Source organism: Orycteropus afer, unplaced genomic scaffold (assembly GCF_000298275.1).
Source record: "Orycteropus afer afer isolate SDZICR_OR568_19922 unplaced genomic scaffold, OryAfe1.0 scaffold00014, whole genome shotgun sequence".
NCBI lineage: Eukaryota > Metazoa > Chordata > Mammalia > Tubulidentata > Orycteropodidae > Orycteropus > Orycteropus afer.
Window position 1 is genome coordinate 5,164,218 of NW_006921601.1, and position 20,051 is coordinate 5,184,268.

The following is a 20,051-nucleotide window of genomic DNA, read 5'->3' on the forward strand; positions in this document are numbered from 1 at the left end:
GCAAATGTCAATTTGGACAAGCAAAAATTAACAGCTCCAGGAAGCAGCAAGACAGCTATTCTCATTTTGAACCCCTCTATTGCAAATTAGTAAGATAAACCTCAGCCTGGAGTGCCCCACCCCAGTTCCCCAGGCATCATGCCTAGTGTGAAAGGGAGGCCAGCAAAATTACTAAGTCCCTCATTCAAGTCCTCTCTTCAGAGAGAAGACATGTTAGTTTCTGGGTCAGCTGGCCTTCAATCTCTAACAGACAAAGAATTCCAGTCCCATCAGCTGGTACCCAACAGATTTAGCATGGGTGCTCTCTGCCTCCTCCATAGTCCCATTATCACACTCCAAACAAACAAAGCTACATTCCTTCCCTGTGGAAGTGGGGCAACACAGGAGCTGGATAATCTGAATGAAACAAGGAATAAACTTAACCTCACAGAGTGCAGGCTAGACCAAGGATAGGGAGAGGGCTCCTGGGAAGTCAGAGCCACTGATCAATCTGAGGCAAAAGCAATTCTGACATCAGAGTTCCACAACAAGGGTCCTTCTTGGGCCTGTTGTGAGGGGAGGAGAAAGGCTAAAACCACCAGAATCTAACAGAAAGAGAATATTCTCCCTTGTATTTTCCTCTAGCCTCCTCGGGCTGGTCAGGTCCTAGAAATTCAGAGTGTTCTGCTGATATGAAGGAGGGAAAATATGGGCAGGAGACAGTCCAAATTCTAGTCTCTGAAACTCTCTTCTACTCTAACCCACAAGCCTGGAATCAAATCCACATATCCATGCAGCATCCTCCTTAACATATGTCTGGACCATTCCCTTCCCATCCCCTCTGTACCATCTTTTTTCTCTGCCTCCAACTCCCTACACAATACTCCAAAGACCCAGAAGCTAGGTGAGCAGATAAGGAAGATGCCACAACTCCAATGTCACCCTGTACCAGCTCTAATCCCTACCTCTAGGTGTGAGACAGATTGCTTTTATATGGCCTTTTTGCCATGTTTTTATAACTCTCATGAAATTATTGGGTGAGACTATGCAATAAGGTGCTTGTGGCCCACCAAGGGGACTGGACACCTTTCTAATAATACAAATAAGGTACATGGATGGCATCCTTGTGGGTGTAAGACTATGCCAATATGGTATATGGAATCCTTGTAGGGGATTGGTCAGTTTTGTCATCCTTAAAAAGAGAGCCAATTCCAGAGTAAAAGGGGGCACCTAACTACCATCAAGAAGAGCCAGGAGTGGAGCTTGTCCTTTGGACCTGGGGTATCTGTGCTCAGAACTTCATAGGCCAGGAGACTGAGAGAAAAGGAAAGACAGAGTGAGCAAGTTGTAACACAGGAGATGGAGAGATTCAATGGCACAGAAATGGCAGCAGCAGAAACAGGAGACTGGAAAGAGACAGCAGTGGGCTTCCAGGCCCACTGAGTGAGGTGGCTATAGTGGGTGCGCCAACCTGAGACCTTTAGGCAAGAGGCTTGCTGGAGAGTTAGGTCTCCAGGCATCTGTTGACAGACCTGAAATGCTTTGTTAACACCTGCCAGAGCAGGGCAGAGGTGAGACTGAGGGCCAGATAGAGGTACGTGGGCCAGCTGAGAAATTGTCCTGATAAAAAAAACAAAAAACAAAAAACTGTATCCTGAGTCATTCCTGATGCTGAATTGTAAACTGTTATTTCCCTCATAAACTCCATAATTATAAGTATTGTCTGTGAGTTCTGTGTGGCCACTTCAATGAATTAATGAACCCAGCAGAGAAGTAGAGAGTGCTGTGAGAGGGATGTCAGAGTTGGTAAAAAGGTTGGAGAGTGGAGGTATGATTGACATGGTTCACTCTTGGGTATTCATAGGAATTAGCCTTGGGCTGATGCTGCTGGTGATCCTCTTCTCCCTCGTCAAGTTAAGAAAGGAAGTCAGATGATACTCTCTTGCCATTTTTACACTCTTTCACTTATCCAAGAAGCATCCAAGCTTCTCCTATATTTACTTATCTCCTTATACAATATCCTCAAATGGAAGAAAGTTCCCTCTAATGCATGAGGAGGCTAAAGCTCAGACACACTTGCCCCTCTCTTCCTCTTCTTTCTAACCTGACTTAAGAAGGTTCACAGAACATTTTTGTTGCCCAGAAGAGTAACTCCAAAATTCCTTCCCCAGACACTGCCTAAAAAATCCTAAACAGAGCTCTGGAATCTTGGGAACTCTGAATAGGAAGGAATAGTTGAAACTATCCCTTTCTTATTTCAGTTCAATTGATACAAAAAAATTCTCCCACTTGGAATTCCTGGGCACAGAGAACAGTGAGAGAGAATAGTGAGGCCCATGGTGCTGGTGGTACCTGGTAGACTTGGGGAAGGGACAGCAGAAAACCTCAGCCCCATCTACTCACTGCAGAAGCCACGCTGGGTACTCCTAGGGGCCCTGGGCAGAGATGACACAGAATAATTTTTTCCAAACTAGAAAAAGCTGGAATGTGTCCTCCAATAGGAAGGTGAAGGAGTGGGGTGGGGTGTGGCTCCAAGTGCCAGTGCTCTTGAATTCAGCTCTGGGTGCCTTGTGTCTTTTTCCAAATGGTAAAGAAAGAGGCCTCCCTTTCTAAATCCTTTTGCTTTTCTAGAGATCTCACTCCTTCACTGTTTCCTTGTTATGATACAATTTACATGGCTACATACTATACACTGGTTTACAGGAAAGCAGTGCCTCTGTGGGTCCGAACATTGCCACTGCCTTCCCAGAAATGGTGGTCTAGGAAGCTGTAAAGAGAAAACTACAAACTAATAGCTTACATCAAAGGAAGGAACAGATGGTCCTCTCTTCAAAGGATTCCATGGTCTTTTTGAGAATGTGGAGGTTTATTTCCACTGAGGCACCTTTTTTCTCTCATGTGTTAACTGAGACTATGCTCTCCAGCCTCAAGGCCTGAGACAGAGAGCACGTGTGAAGGAGTGCACCAGCACACAGCTTCTCTCCTTTTCACTGACCTACACTGAGATTCACACTTTACTTGAGCAGAATTGAAGCCTCAATGATGGGGATGAGACCAGAATTAAAATGAATGCCAAAAATAAACTCATATTTGTCAACATCAAAATCCCTCCACTTGTTGGAAGACAATTCTCCATAAGTCTCTTACATTTCTGCTCTTCTTCAGAGGCACTGACAGTTCTGAACTTTATTTCTAAGGATGTTTATATGGCAAGCAAGAAGATAAAGAGTCTCCCTCCAGAGCAGAGGCAGATTAATTGCCTGACCAGAATAATAAAGATAATGTTTCCTTCCAGGACAAAGGTTAGGCAGGTTTGCTCAATCCCTTTAAAAGACAGGCATTTCCTAAGTTGTGACACAGACCCAGTGTGTGTGCAACCTCCACCTAGGACCCCCCCCATACCGCTCCCATGGGACTTGGAGACAAGGGGCATGAACCTATGTGAACATGAACCTCATGCTGTTTCTTATGCTATTGATAAAGTCTTTGTCCATGACCAGGAATCTGGTACCAGTCTTCTGCTTGCATCTATGAAATTGGGGCAGGTCAAAATTGTTAGTTTGCAAGCAGGGTGCAATCTCAGATCCTTTCCAATTCTTGACACCACTTATTTTAATTGAAATAGGAGAGATGCATATTAAGAACTAGCATTGTCTAGGTAATTTGATTTTTTTTTTCCATTTAATTCTAATAATAACCTTATGAAGCATTATTCTGTTGTTGCTGCTTATATCATCACATCATCAGAAAAAAACAGAGGGTCTCAGAGAGCTTAAGTCCTTAGTTGTCTAATGACATATAGGTAAGGAAGAAGGTTCTAGACTCCAGACAGTTAAAAAAAAATCAGCTGCTGTTGAGTTGATTTCAACTCATGGCGACCCCATTTGTTTCACAGGAGAACTGCACTCCATGGAGTTTTCAATGGCTATGAATTTTCAGTAGTCTATAGATCGTCAGGCTTTTCTTCCAAGCCACCTCTTGGTGGATTCAAAGCACCAATCTTTTGGTTAGTAGCCAAGCACTTAACTAGTAGTATTACCCAGAAACTCTTGTCCCAAAAACAAAAGGAAGAGGTGATATATGTTTCCCTTTCTCAGGGTACTAAAGACCCTTTGGATTTCTGTTCATTCAGGAGAGGCTTTAGGGACAGGCTTTCATCACTCAGCAGCTCAGTCATTGCTATGGCACTTCCTCTGATGACCATTTCCTGTGAAAATTCCAAAAGTGGGGACAATGTCTGCCCATGGTGAGTGAGGTGGAATCTGTGTCTCCTGTCCCTATTCTTCTGTAGTCCCCAAGCTCCCAAGGAAGACCTCTGCCACTGCTTACCCACAATATCCTCATAGGCATTCTCTTCTAAAGTGCTTTTGGATCCAAACTTGGGTTGGCTCTCAGTACCATTCTCAGTGGGAGAAGAGGGGTATAGGGATTGGAGACTGGATGCATCTTCAAACTCGAAGGATTTTCTGTGGAAAACAAGAGCAAAAGTCATTCCAACCAGATCAGATTCCTGCTGCCTTGAGGAATGGCCTCAGGCAACAGCAAAGACCAAGAGTCCTTTTCACAAAACTAGGTACTGAGCAATAATTCAAGCCTGATCTATACTCATCATTCAAATGAACACAGATGCCCAGATGCCTGTGATATATCTTGTAATGCCCATTCCAATAACAGCTATCATAGCTTAAAAGTGTGGTATGTGTCAGATGCCTTCTGAGGTAAAGCTAGGGCAATTTGCAACCAGAAGATACTGTTAAGATTCAGCTTCTCCTCAGCTAGAAGGTTGCTCCTTTCCATCCCCTGAATAACTTTCCCCTTAACTGTAGACTTTCAACACCACAGTTTGCTTGCTCCTCAGCCAAATGCCTCTAGTTTCACAGCATTCTCTAATCCTTTCCTTCATCAGGGAGGTACTTCCCTCCTCTGAGACTTGACCCCAGTCACATCCTCTCCCTCTCCAAAGCAGGTCTCGGCAGGCTTCTAGAGAGGGAGAGAAGGCAAGGTACTGACTGAGCACCTCTTCTTACCGTAACGCTCATTCTCAGTGCCATCAGACCATTGAGTCAATGAAGTCTTCTCATCTTGTTTAATAAACAAATTTTTTAAAAATGCATTTTATTGAAATATAATTTATGTACAGTGAAATCCACAAAACTAAAGCGACATGGGTCAAGGCTTTTTTTTTTTTTTTTTTTGCAGTGTTCCCTCCCCTCCCACTCCTGGCAACCAACAAAAAAAGTTTCCCTCTATATATAAACCTTTCCTGACCCTCCAAAACAACGAACTAATACTATATTTTTCCTTCTGTGATTGACTTATGTCTCTCAGCATAATGTCCTCCAAGTTCATCCATATTAGGTGGTGTTTTGCAGACTCTACATTATTCTTTAGTGCTGCATAGCATTCCATTATGTGTATGTACCATAGTTTGGTCATCCACTCTTCCGCTATAAATCTTAGAGATAAGTCCCTTGCCAGATATGTAATTATTGGCAAATATGAATTTGTTGCTCTCATTTTCGTTAAGTGCTTTTTCATGGTGTTGACTTCTTTGTTCCATATAATTTTCTATGCCGAGCTCATTTTGTTTATGAATTGTTAGCACTTCTTTCATTGCTATTATTTTAGTAATCGCTGAATATTTATGCTGGTCCTCTTTTTGATGTGAAGGTTTATCATTTTCCTTTGAGATGACCCTGTGATTTATAGTTTTCTTCCCAAGTTTAGAACGGTCTGTTTTATCTTGTAGTTGTCTTGACTTCCCCACCATCTAGAAATTCTTTACCAACAGTTTTTTTTCCCTCTTTTTGGTTTGTTAGTTGTCCTCATTTGTCAATTGATGTCTCTAGTTTCCTGATTACAATTTTGTAGGCTTATTTACTTTGGATACTTCCAAAGCTGGATTGGTTTCTGGGTTATATCATCATGTGTGTTGATGGTCAGTTGTTGTTGGCTGTTGTTGCTTCTCTGTCCAAAGGACTCCCTTTAGCATCTCTTGTAAGCTTGGTGTAGATTTAACAAATTCCCTTAATTTCTGCTTATCTGGAAATGTCCTAATTTCAACATCATATTTGAGGGACAGTTTTGCTAGGTATATAATTCTTTGTTGGAATTTTTTCTCTTTCAGGTTTTTGTATACACCATCCCATTGTCTTCTCACTTGCATGGTTTCTCTCAAGAAATCCAAGCTTAGTCTTATTGGTTGCCCCTTGTAGGTAACTTTTTGTTTTTCCCATGCTGGCTCTTATGATTCTTTGTCTTTGGTTTGGTAAGTTTGATGATGATACGTCCAGGTAATTTTCTTTTGGGGTCTATCCTGTTTGGGGTTCTTTGGACTTCCTGAATGGATATATTCTCATCTTTCATCATACCAGGAAAATTCTCTTCCAACAAATCTTTGGCAATTTTCTCTGTGGTTTTATTTGTCTCTTCCTGTTCTGGAATTCCGATTACATGTAGGTTATTCCTTTTAATGGTATCCCACATGAATCTTAGGCTTTCTTCATTTTGTTTTGATCTTTTTTCTGATATATCCCTTTCCAAAGAAGTGTTCAGGTATTTGCCTTCAATCTCCCTAATTCTGTCTTCCATTGATTCAATTCTGCTCCTTTGCCAATTCAATGTCTTATCTATTTCTGAAACTTTAATATTAATCTTCTGGATTTCTATGCGTAGATTTTGTATTATTTCTAATTTTCCATTTATTTTGTCATTTTGTTCTTACAGTGTCTTTCAAAATTGTTCTAGGGTTTTCTTTGTGTTTCTCAATTCACTGAAGATATCTAAATATAATTCTTTTGAATTCCTTATCAGGGAGTTCCATTGTTGCATCTTCCTCAGGGATGTGTTTTGGATCTATATCCTGGTCCCTTGTTTCTCCTGCTTTATGTTGCTTCTTTGTGTGGATTGTGATGGTCTGTTGTCTCCAAGGCATTTTGATGTTTTTGTGTTATATTTAATTGGTGATTGTATGTTGGAGTGGGAGCTCTGGTGGCGTAGTGCCCAAGGCATTTGACTACTAATCAGAAGGCTAGTGGTTCAAACCAACCAGCCACTCCTCGAGAGGAAGGTTGGGCAATCTACTTCCATAGTGATACTGCCTTGGAAACCCAAGGAGGGGTCGCTATGAGTTGGATCTGACTCCATGGCAGTGGGTTGTTGTTTGTTTTTGTATGTTGGAATGACTTGCCCATGATTTTCATTGTCTTTGTTTTGTTTGTTATCTACACAAGCAGGGTACTGTGCTGTGCTTCTCTATTCACTAGTTGACAGTACTTGTACACTCACCACCTGTCTCCTTCCCTGTTGTCAGCCTTTCGTATGTCCCTGCCAACCTTGGCAAACAGAGCCTATTCTTAGGTCCCTGGAATCCGAATAAGAATGCTAACATTTTAAAATCCAAAATGGTTGCCACTTGAAAAGATTCAAAATGGGCTGCACCCTTGGTCACATTAAATATCCAAAATGGCCGCCGCTTGTCAACATTCAAAATGGCTACGTCTTCAGTCACTTTGAATATCCAAAATGGCTGTAGCATGTAAACAATCAAAACGGATGTGCCCTCTGGACAGTGGAAAGTCAACAGTTCAGGTTGTCTCCTTCCTTGATGTTTCCCTTCCTAGTCATAGGCCACCAGCACAGTCGTCCCTGCAGCCCTTGATGACCAGGGCTAATCTTTAGGTCACGTCTCAGGTCCCAACACCACTTGGAAATATTCAGGCTGTTGGTCCTGTCAGAGTAGCTGACAGTCTGCAGCTCTGACCATCTCTGTACTCATTGTTTTCATTCAGGTTTTCCACCAGTTGGTGCCTAATCCATTTCTGCATAGTTCCTTTCAAAGCTCAGGGCTCCAGGATTATCTTCTGTATCTGTCAATTGGTTTTTCTTTCATTTGTTGAAGAGGGTCTGCGTCGCTTATCTGGCTACTCTTCCATCTTACCAGAAGTCCTTAATAAAAAATTCTTCCTGAGAACCTTGGGGTGTGCAAAAAAGACAAGGAGGCTACATGTTGACTTCCTCTAACCCCACAAGAGGAAGACAGAATCACTATCAGTAATGCAAGGCCTATTACTGCAAGTCCAGACATGCTGCCTCCCTCCAGCCCTTTCACCAACTGTTCTTCCCAAAGCACCCACCACCTTTCTACTGGGTTCAATAATTCACTGCAGTGGCCACATAGAACTCACAGATAATGGGGTTTATTAGGGAAGCACCAGGCTACAATTCAAGTTCAGGAAAAACGCTCAGTCTCTCTCCCAGCCCACAGTCTCTACTAACAGTCTCTCTCCCAACAGTGAGTGTCCCTCGGTGTCTCACTCAGCAATGTGTGTCTCTTACATCTCTTTCCCAGCTGCACGTGTCTCTTTCAGGAGCGAGTGTCTCTATCAGCAGCACGTCTTCCTCAACCAGCAGAGAGAGACTTCTGCCTCCAGGAGGCCTCCTTTTTGAGCCTGGCAGAGTGGCCAAACTAACCAATCATAACATCAGAATTCTAAGCACCTGAGAGAGAGCAGGAACCTCCCAGAACATTGCTTTGTGTTGCACGCAACAGAAATACCGGGATAACTTTTACAATCAGGAGCTCCTCAGTTGCTCACAGCAAATTCCACCAGAGTTTATAAAGACTTATGGCTAGAAAAGCCACACTAAGTAATTTACTACACCGCAGGCCAGCCCCTGGCTTTTCTAGCCATTATCCCTTTTATACTTCAAAAATTCACATCCCCTTCACCATCAGTTTAAGAATAACCACACCCATGAAAGCGTGTAAGCCAGCCACTTCATGCCTTTATCTCCCCCCATTTTAAATAGCCAATTTCTAATTTGCCCATCCCTATCAAACCAGTACTCTGAGGAAACAAGCATGGTCCTTTCTCTCTGGAGAATCTTCTGTTCTGCTTAGAAACTTCAGGCATCTGCATCCATAAACAAGCAAAGTCCAGCCCAGCACAAGCCATCAAATTGTAGCAACTTAACACCAGCTCAGTGTCAAACATCTTCCTCTTTGTTTGGTCAGGTTCTGGTCAGCTCAGCCCTAGCCATCCCAGATAGGTCGTGGGTACCAGCTTCCAAGTTTGGGAGTCACACTCTTCCCTTCACTTCAGACCAGCCAGCACCTTCTCTCACATCTTCAGTCCTCAGAGACTATTTCAATGCCTGGAGGCTCACAACTCCTTGCACTTCAGACCAGCCAGCCCTTCCTCTCATCCCCAGCTTCTGTGGCCTAGGTTAAGGAGTACCAAACTCAGCCTGTTTCTTCTTTGCTGCACTTCTCCCATTTCCATTCAGGTGGACCCAGGTGGTCACAAGCGAGTAACATACAAGTTTAGTACTCACTGGCTTCCTTTAACTTTCAGTCCTGGAAGGGGTTTCTCTCATGGACTATGACTTTCCTGTCTCGATGCACCCAAAACCAGTCTGCTTGCTGGAAATTGAAAGAGCCAAACAGTCATTATATTTTCCTCTTCAGGTCCTTAGTCAAATGCAAATCTTCTATTCCCTCAGTACTACTGGGTGGGGCTCAGGTTTTCTACCTAAACCTCCTATACTCTACACACAGGGTTTGAAACAAAAGCCTGTGTTTCTTCTGGGCAAATTCTATTTCCCCTTTTAACTTACACAATCAAGTATTGGCTGAAGGCGGACTTACACACTCTCTGTTATCCACATACCTCATAATCATTTCTAATGTACAAGCAGGAAGAGAACATTTAATATTGAGTAGTACATTCAGATAAACACATAATCCAAAACACATAATCCTTTTAAAGACATTCCAGGTTTATCTTTTCACCATGATTACCCTCCCATTCTATGTATATGGCCTTGGGCCTTTGGCTGGGTGTAACCAAAAGCCCTAGCCCCTGGATCAATGTATCTCATTTTAGGTAACACCAACCAAAGTAACCACCTAATAATCCAAAGTTTCACTTCCCAGGCCCCTTCCTTTTACAAAGTCCCATGCTTCTATTAGTCTGGAGCCACTGCAACGAATCCCATCACTTCTGACACCAACTGTAAAAAAGACAAGGAGGCCACATGTTCTGACCTCCTCTAACCCCACAAGAGGAAGACAGAATCATTACCAGTAATCCAAGGCCTATTACTGCAAGGCCAGACATGCTGCCTCCCTCCAGCCCTTTCACCAACCATTCCTCCCAAAGCACCCACCACCTCTCTCCTGGGTTCGATAATTCACTGCAGTGGCCACACAGAACTCACAGATTATGGGGTTTATTAGGGGAGCTCTAACCCACCAGCCACTCCTCGGAAGGAAGGCTGGGCAATCTACTTCCGTAGTGATACTGCCTCGGAAACCCATGGAGGGGTCGCTAAGAGTCGAGTCCGACTCGAGGGCACATAACGACAATAACATTAGGGAAGCACCAGGCTACAATTCAAGTTCAGGAAAAATGCTCAGTTTCTCTCCCAGCCCACAGTCTTTCTCCTAACAGTTTCTCTCCCAACAGTGAGTGTTCCTTGGTGTTTCAGCAATGCATGTCTCTTGGGTCTCTTTCCCAGCTGCGAGTGTCTCTTTCAGCAGCACACATCTTCCTCAACCAGCAGTCACAGAGAGACTTCTGCCTCTAGGAGGCCTCCTTTTTGAGCCTGGCAGAGTGGCCAAACTAACCAATCATAACATCAGAATTCTAAGCACCTGAGAGAGAGCAGGAACGTCCCAGAACATTGCTTTGTGTTGCACGCAACAGAAATACCCCAGGTGGATAACTTTTACAATCAGGAGCTCCTCAATTGCTCACAGCAAATTCCACCACAGAGTTTACAAAGACTTATGGCTAGAAACACCACACCAAATAATTTACTACACCGCAGGGTGTCACATCTTGTTCTCAGCTTTCCTGTCCTCTTAACAGCATGCCACAAACCTGAACCCTCTTTATATTGGTACTCTCCTCCTTTGGCTTCTGTAACATTCTCTCCTCGTTGTCAACCACCTCTCTGGAAATTATTTGTCAGTACTTTGTGAGTCTCCTTTCCCACTTGCCTTTTATATCCCAGGGTCTCTCAGAGTTCTGTCTTCAGGGCCCTGTTTACTCACTTTGTACTTTCTGAGGGCCTCATTCAAAGCCAACACCATAGCTACCATTTCTACCTTAAAATCTGTTTCCCAAATCTATTTTTTTGTCCACACTTCTTAAATAGCTGAATATCCAATGGCTAAATGAAGTAGTTCCCAAATGTTGGTCCACGGCCCACTGCCTATCTGAGACTAAGTTTTCATTTGTTCACTGGTATATACATAAGTAGTTCTCCAGTGCACAAATAAGACACAAATCAATGTCAGTCAAATCATGAAATCCCTTGGAAGATACCATGTAAGGGACAAATATACTATCATACACACACACACACACACACACACATAAAAAACTAATATACAGGCAGCCACTAGGTTATGAACATGTAACATACATACAACTGATAGTTATGAATCAACCCTCATAAAGCCTATTATATTAAAAATTCAAGGTACATACAATGGTTTGTAGTAACAAATGAGGACTACATTGTATGTGTATCAAAACATTATTATTATTATTATTATTGGATCATTATGTTAAAGATGTTTTAGTGTATCTGGATGCATTTCTTTAATTTTTTTTTTATGCACAAAAAGGTACACTATATAATATATACTGAGACACATTTAACTGCTGACATTAGATATGCATACTTAACTGTTCCAACTTACATACAAATTCCACTTAAAAATAGATTTAGGAACAAAACTTGTTTGTAATCCAAGGACTGCTTGTAGTTAGATCCATTTCCACATTTTTAACAAGTTTCTTTCTCTTTGGTTGCATGTAAGAAGAGAATCTAGCTTATATATGTGTATTTGTGTTGTTTGTTTTAAGTCTATTAAATATAAGAATCACACCTGGCACAATAGATCCAAACAAACCATCTTGCTCATTCAGCAGAATATTATCACGAGGTAGAAAGGCAGGTATAACAGCCTTCACTCTTTGAAGTTTCTTTTTGTCTATAAGCATAGATTTAAATTTGTCCAAGTTAATTCTTACATGAAATGACTCCACCATATATGGTATATGCCTGTGTGTACATTATATATAAATGTAATATGTGTGTATCTATAGGGAGCTTGGCGTAGTGCCTAAGGCATTTGACTGCCAACCAGAAGGTTGGCGGTTCAAACCCACCAGCCATTCCTCAGAAGGAAGACTGGGCAATCTACTTCCATAGTGATAAAACCCACTGCCATCGAGTCAGATCTGACTCCTAGTGACCCCTCCTTGGGTTTCTGAAGTAGATTGCTCAACCTTCCTTCTGAGGAGTGGCTGGTGGGTTTGAATCGCCAGCCTTCTGGTTAGCAGTCAAATGCCTTAGGCATTACTCCACCAGAGCTCCCGTAGTGATACTGTCTGAGAAACCCAAGGAGGGGTCGCTATGAGTCGGACCTGACTTGACGACAGCAATGAGTTTTTGTTTTGTTTTGTTTTGTTTTTGTGTATGTAGAAAATCTTTCAGCTGACATATTTTCCTCAATCCTTTTTTTTTCATTCTAGTTAACTGCTTTGTGCTGTTGTACATTTAGCTCTGCAAGTTGTTCTAGGAGGAGCCTCCCCTCCCTCCCCATTTTAATTGAGAAGCTCTCAAATGGATTTCTGCACTGAACAGGATCATGAAGCATACTATGATTTATTTGTCCATCTATTTCCTGCACCAGACTGTTAACTCCTTGAAAGGAAAAGCCATTCTTATTTGCCTCTGTGTCCCCTTGATCAGCATAAGGTGTGGTTCACAGCAGGTTCTGGTTTGGTGTTTTTAGGAATGGATGAATAAGGACAAAGCAAACTCTCTGGCAGGGTGTTAAAGAACTCAAGAGCCAATGAGCATTTTGAGGTGGGACAAAACATTGAATTACCTTTAGCCAAGGGCTGTCCTAACTCATATATCTGAACCTGTATGATTTCTTCCTCTCTGTATATGGTTGTTGTTGTTGTTGTTGTTGTTATGTGCCATCGAGTCGGCCCCGACTCATAGCGACCCCTCCTTGGGTTTCCGAGGCAGTATCACTACGGAAGTAGGATTGCCCAACCTTCCTTCCGAGGAGTGGCTGGTGGGTTTGAACCGCCAGCCGTCTGGTTAGCACGCAAGTGTCTTAGCCACTATGCTACCAGAGCTCCCCTGTATATGGTAGAAAGGTTTTATGTTTGAGATGAGATAAACTGGAAAAGCCTGAAATATGAGGATGGACTAAAGTATCCCCAGAAGTGAAACATGACCTGAATGCCTGTCTGACTGGGTTAGAAGAGCAAGGCAGTAAGGGGTAGGAGGAGAGTTCTTCAGAAGGAAGCTGGCTCCCAGCCTATCCCATTCAAAGGACAAGATGCCTGTCAACCTTCAGCAGTCACTACACATTGTGGAGATGGTCCTGGTAATCCAGAGCCAGAAATGCTGAGTCCAGCCAGAAAGCCAGTATGAGCCACAAAGCAGGATGCTCTTGGACACTGCCAAGAAGAAGGTGAAATGTTCTTAGCTCCTTTGCCATCAATCTCTCCTTTCAGATCCCCTACTCAGCTAGGCCCAGGGTTTCTATATGGCCAGGATGCTCTCAGAAGAGAGGCAATCATGTCAAACTATGTAATAGCATGCAGTATTCAGATAATGATTTACTCTAAGAAATTAATTTCTTATGCTGGCATTTCAGGTAGTAGTGAAGCTAAGATTCTATTAGTCCTGAAGGGGTTGCCTACTCTAAAAGTAAAGCAGCCCTGCCCATAATCCATAGGACTGAGGAAGCTCCAACATGGCTCAGGACACAGCCCAACCCAGGCAACATCTTCAGTGCACAGGATTTGGAAGATGTGCTTTTCCTCTACCATTCCTATTCAAGTATCCTGTAAGAATAGAAGAACAATCTCACTTTTCACGAATACCATAACTACCACCTAACAATTATCTGAAGTTTTAAAGCTTAGAAAGCACTATGCACTCTGACCCACAACTACAATCTACTTTTGCATCCTCCATTTAAAAAGAAAGCCACTACCCTCAGCAAGAAGACACTGGAAAGATATTACCTGCTCTGAGACTTGCGGTGACCACGTGTGTCCTTCTTGGGTCTCCGGGTGACTGGTGGGGCTGGGGTGGAGGGCAGGGGGGGTGGAGCAGCAGGTGTGAGCGAAGGAGGTAGACCATTGCTTGGCTTACTCTTGGGATTCTTGTCAGCCTCATATTCAAAGGTGCGCTTGGGTTTGGGGACAGGGTTCACAGCGGGATCAGGAGAGTTCTTTGATGATAGCAGCTGGGAGCTAGGGCTATTTCTGGGGGTCCCTGGCTTAATGGAGTCACTGCCTTCCCTCTCAGGGGGTGGGCCTGCCTCCCCCACAACTCCAGCCACTCCAATTGCCCGGCTGCCAGCGCTCACACTCGCGCTCCCTGTCAGCTCTTCCAAGGTACCCAAGGTTCCAGTCTTCCTTTTCCCTCGGTCTACACTGTAGCAGCTGCTGGGGAGCTGAGGGAGTCCTCGGCCTGGCTGCTCCTTCAGGACCTGTTCAATTTTCTGTATCCGACTCAGCACTGCTGAGCTTTCCTTCTTGCTGCCATGCACCCTCAAGAAGGCACTGGTCTCACTCCGGCCTGGCCGTTTCTCTAGACGGTAGAAAGAGTCCCGGATAGAGAGTGCCTCTCCCTCCTCCTCAGTCTCAGGGTATGAACACTCAGAGAAGGTCCTGCTCATTCTCTGGAGGCCTTTGAAATCAAAGGTCTTTTCTGAGCTGCAGGGGGATGGTGCCACGCTGGGGCAGCCTACACTGGGGCAGCCCTCACTGGCTGCCCACTCGCTCCCAGAGCCCTCCCGCTTCTCTCCACACATGCTCATCCTGGATGAAGTCTCTCGGCGGCCTTCCCATGCTGAAATCTTCTCCCGGATACCCAGGCTGTGGGCACGGGTGCCAGTGCGGTTCAGCAAGAGACTCCGTGGACCAGCTGCTGACCCCAGGGCTGGAGGGCTCAGGGGGAGGGGGAGGCAAGCAGCTACTCCCTCTACATCTTGGGCTGCCCCTTGGACATTCTCCTTTTGGCCCTCTCTCTTGCACACTGAAGGGCTCCCGTCCAGATAACTGAAGCTGGCAGCGTTGATGGGACAGATGGGTGGTGAAGTGTCTGTGTCTGTGGAGGGATCTTGACGATTTTGGGGTGAAGGGTCACTGGGGTGCCAGTCCTTGAGGTGCAGCCGGGAGCTGGAGCGGCTGGGGTACCTGCAAGCTGAGGTTTCACTATCACTGAGGGGGTAAATAGGACTCCTTGGGGGAGAAAGAACTGGAGGTGGAGAGACTGACTGAGACCTAGGAGGAAAAAAAAAAGACAATGGCAGTGAATGGCCTGAAACTCAGAGACATCATGTTTTATTGTCAGAGAGCTCAGTGTCTCTTACCTGCAGGACTCTCAATCTAAAAACTGTTCTATGCAAGTAATGCAAAATCAAGGCCATCCTCAAGGAAAGAAATACCTCCTTAGCCACAGCAAGCCAAATTCAATGGGTCTCTCTGTCCAACTGAATATGTGTAGTGACTGCTGAGGGTTGACAGGCATCTTGTCCTTTGAATAGGGTGGGCTGGGAACCAGCTTCCTTCTGAAGAACTGTCCTCCTACCCCTTACTACCAACTAGGGAACAATGTGCTGCTAAATAATTAACAACCACCTCACTGAGGAAAAAAGCAAAAGTTTGTAGCATTTGATGACTTTTGCAGCATAAATATTCCCACTATGCCTCATGTCAAGTTATTAATGCGACGGCCAGACTTCGTCTGACCCACTTTGGTCATGTTGTCAGAAGAGACCATTCCCTGGAGAAGGATATCATGCTTGATGTTGTAGTTAAGTTTGTGTGTCAACTTGGCTGGGCCTGGTTGAGTCACTGGGCAGCTGGATGTAGTATTCCCCATGATGAGACGGTAATCAACTCCATGATGGAATCTACTGTGAGCAGCTGAGTAGCTGCCTTAGGGATGTGGTCTGCTTCCTGTATATAAGGAGAAGCCTTGGGGAACGGTCTCTAGCTTATGGTGTGCTTGAACTCTGCATGTAGCCGAGGCATTGTTCAGCAGCCTGCCATGCTCTGTCCATCTTGGAATTTTTTAATGGACTTCAATGAATGGCCTGCCATGTGGTTTGGTAACATCGGGAATATGCCTTATTACTTGTCAACCTTGGGCTTGTCAACCTCAGCAGCCAGCAGCTGAGTGAAGAAAAGCCTCCAGCTTCAGTGGGCCAGGAGCAGGAGGCAGAGCTGAAGCCCAAGGGTGAGGGGCTTTCACCCAGCCCCTAGAGCCTGGCACTTTGAACTTGGACTTCAAGCCTCCAAACTGTAAGAGAATAAACTCTTGTTTCTTCAAGCCATCCCATTTGTGGCATAGTCCTATTAGAGTGGTACTAGGTAACCAGAACACTTGGTAAGGTGGAGGGTCAACAAAAAAGGGGAAGGCCTTCAACGAGATGGATTGCATCTGTTGCAATCAGTGGCTGCAACAATGGGCTCAGGTATAGCAAGGATTGTGGGGCTGGCACAGGACCAGGCAGTGTTTTGTTCTGTTGTGCATAGGGTCGCTATGAATTGGACCTGATGCAACGGCACTGAACAACAAAAATGTGACATCACTGAATGTGTAGTTGGGTATGTGTATGCAAATAGTCAGCTTTCATGAACTCGTACAAGGCCACCCCAGCATACCACTGAGCAAGAACCTTCCTGAAGTAGCCCCAAATATATACTCGAACCCTTGGAGGTTTCTCCTTAACCAGCCCCTATCTTCCCTGGGACTTCTGCTACCAGACACAAGATAGCTGCTTCATCAGCTTGGGTCCTGATCAGAATTCAGATTACTGAGGAATGCAAAAGAACCAAGAAGGTACCTCAAGAAAGTCCTCTCTACTCTCTGAAGGAAGAGATTAATGGTGAGGGGTGACCAACTAACTCCTTAGGCAGCTCCTCCTTCAGCAGTGGCAATGACTTCAGGGCACTATATCCAAACAATCATCAGTTGTTTACCAGCTCCAGATCCACACGCTGTTGTTGTGTGTCCTTGAATTGATTCTGACTCATAGCAACCCTATAGGACAGAGCAGAACCACCCCACAGGGATTGCCTAGGCTGTAATCTTATGGGAGCAGATCACCAGCTCTTTTCTCCTGCAAGCAGCTGGTGGGTTTCAAACACTTTCAGTTAGCAGCCTAGGACTTTAACCACTGCACTATGATGGCTACTTAGATATAGCTTAGAAATACTAGGAACAGTAAACTAACCAATGACACACTGCCACTGAGTTGATTCCAACTCATAGCAACCCCTCCTTGAGTTTCCGAGCAGATATTACTATGGAAGTAGGTTGCCCAACCTTCCTTCCGAGGAGTGGGTGGTGGGTTTGAACCACCAGCCTTCTGATTAGCAGTCAAATGCCTTAGGCACTACACCACCAGAGCTCCTACCAGGAACAGTAGTAAATGAAAAAAATTTTCTACATGTATTAACTCATTTAATCCTCACAAAAATTCTATGAGGTTATTATCACTTATTCTTATCCCCATTTTACAAATGGAAAACACTGAGGCATAAAAAGATTAAATAGCTCATCCAAGGTCACTCAGCTGGTTAAGGCGTGAAGACAGAACTTGAACTTGCACTATATCATGTTGCTTCACCACTCCCTGTCAGTTTGTCTGTCATACTGTGGAGGCTTGTGTGTTGTTATGGTGCCAGAAGCTACTCTACCAGTATTTCATATGCCAGCAGGGTCACTCGTGGTAGACAGGTTTCAGCAGAGCTTTCAGACTAAAAAAGATTAGAAAGAAAGGCCTAGTGATCTGCTTCTGAAAACTAGCCAATGAAAACCACATGGGTCATAAAAAACACTGTCTGGCTGGCTTGCTTTGGACACCCCATCAGGAGGGATCAATTGCTAGAGGACATGATGTTTATGGAAGGCCACTGAAGGCATGGGAGATCCTTGGTGAGACAGACTGGCATACTGGCTGCCACAATGGATTTGAACATGCTGTTGATTGCGAGGAGGATGCAGAATCAGGTAACATTTTATTCTGTTGTATGTGAGGTTGCCATGAGTCAGAGTCACCTCAATGTCAGTTAATAACAATAAAAACATGTTGTGTCTCTAAAGAGGAAGCAGTAGCCTCTGCCATTTTTGTGAACCACCCTGGTTCCCAGACAGAGCTCAGCAGAAATCTATAGAACTGGGCATACCTCTATCACACATGCAGAATTTATAAGTATCAGGGAACTCTCCCTACTAGAAAATGATTTTTTTCAGGTCAAGGGACACATACTCAGTCCCTGAAAGGTGCTTGGTGAATGAACAAATGAAGGAAAAGGTATAGGTGAAGTTAATGAAGAGACCATGAACATACTTCCTTTTCAGTATACTTTTCTAGATGTCTACCAGGGTAATCACTGTCAACTCATAATTCTTTCCAAACAGTTTTAGTAGAAAGACAATACATTTTAGCCAATATTGCATGCTAGAAAGTCCCACCTGACCCTAATGCCATGGCCCTAAAAGCTGGTCTGTCCTGCCTTGCAAGCTCCGGAGTCCCATGCCATCCACAGGAAGGCAGCCAGCTGCCCCTGAGCCAAGCTGCTGTCACTGCTTGCTCACACATAGAAAATTGGAGCTTGGGTGAGTCAGGGCTTGGCGGACAATTCCCTGTTGGGTCATAGCCTCTGGCTGCCCCCATCAACAGGAAACCTCAACATGCTTAAGTTGTTTTTAAAAGGGTAAGTCAAATAAGAGCTATCCCACGTGCACATATGCAAAGATGAGAGAAATTCGGTGCCTAGCCAAGCTGATGACCAGGGATTCTGCTCAGCCAGGAGGTGTGAATTGAATAAGTCTCTGCCTTCCCTAGAGTAGGCAAAGCAGGGAAAACCCAACCTACTTATAATCAACAGAAGTCTTAGGTCCCTCTTCTTTAGTTTACAGAACCATGGACACAAAAGATCATCAGTCTAGCCCTCTGTGCAAGTGAGTGCCTAGGCTATGTAAAAAATTCTATTTCAGTGATTCTCAGTTGGAGGTGTGAGAAGATGCCTTTAATAGAGGACCATGTCATTTCTTTATTCATTCAACAAATCTTAGTGAACACCTACTATGTGCTAGGCCCTGTTCTAGGTGTGAGACATACAATAATAAACATACAGACAAAAATTCATGTCCTCATGAAGCTTACAATCTAGTGGGAGATGACAGGTACCTAATGGAACTCAGAACTGCTTGAGAAGCCTTTTCAAAATACACAGAGCTTCCCCTCCAAACATTTTGATATGGGTCTCACCAATCTCCAACGTAGGAATTCACTGCTCTGTGGAGCCACTGTTACTTACAGGAGCATGTGCTATGACTCCATAGGTGGGGCAGAAAAGTGGTGAGGACTTCTGGTCTCTCTGATTCCAGATTCTCTCTGATTCAGAAAAAATAATTCTATAATTTCCCTTAGTAGTCCCAGCATGGATTAAATTACCACAGGTTAAGAAACTGCTCTTCATGAATAACTTGTAACTGAAATTTAGTTTCTCTCCTCCTCTGAAGGACAAAACAGAAAGCAAACCAGCTCTTTTCTTTTTAAGGTCCTCCCTTGTGAAGCCTCGTCATACAAGTAAGGCTCAATGCACTCCAGCAACTCAGGATGGATGGAGGTACCTGTCAATGCCAATCTAGAACCCAAGTATCCATGGATTCACAGAGAAGGCAGCATTCACTTATTTCAAGGTCCTAGGGATACACTAGTATGCAATATAGATAAGGTCCTGCCCTCTCATTTATATGACACTCTCATTTGAGGGTAGAATTCACTGCTATCTCTCCATTTGTTTTAGATCCTACCCCTTATTAGCAACATGATTCATGGGCAAAGCTACTCATTCTCTCCAAGCATCTAGTTTCATTTCTTCAAAATTGTTCTAACTACATTATAACCAAAACCAAACTCACTGCCATCAGGTTGACTCCAACTCATAGCTACCTCTCCTTGGGCTACCGAGGTGGTTATCTCTATGGAAGTAGATTGCCCA

The 20,051-nt window shown here is 44.1% G+C and overlaps 1 protein-coding gene across 1 annotated transcript in view; it reads right to left on the reverse strand.

Moving 5' to 3' along the window:
- DENND2B (DENN domain containing 2B) overlaps positions 1-20,051 on the reverse strand; it is an 88,918-nt gene that overhangs the window by 29,191 nt on the left and 39,676 nt on the right. The window contains exons 2-3 of the mRNA XM_007954885.2: positions 14,049-15,314; positions 4,309-4,445 (exon numbers count right to left, since the gene is read on the reverse strand). Coding sequence (XP_007953076.1) covers positions 4,309-4,445; positions 14,049-15,314 — 1,403 coding nt within the window. The remainder of the gene's footprint in view (positions 1-4,308; positions 4,446-14,048; positions 15,315-20,051) is intronic.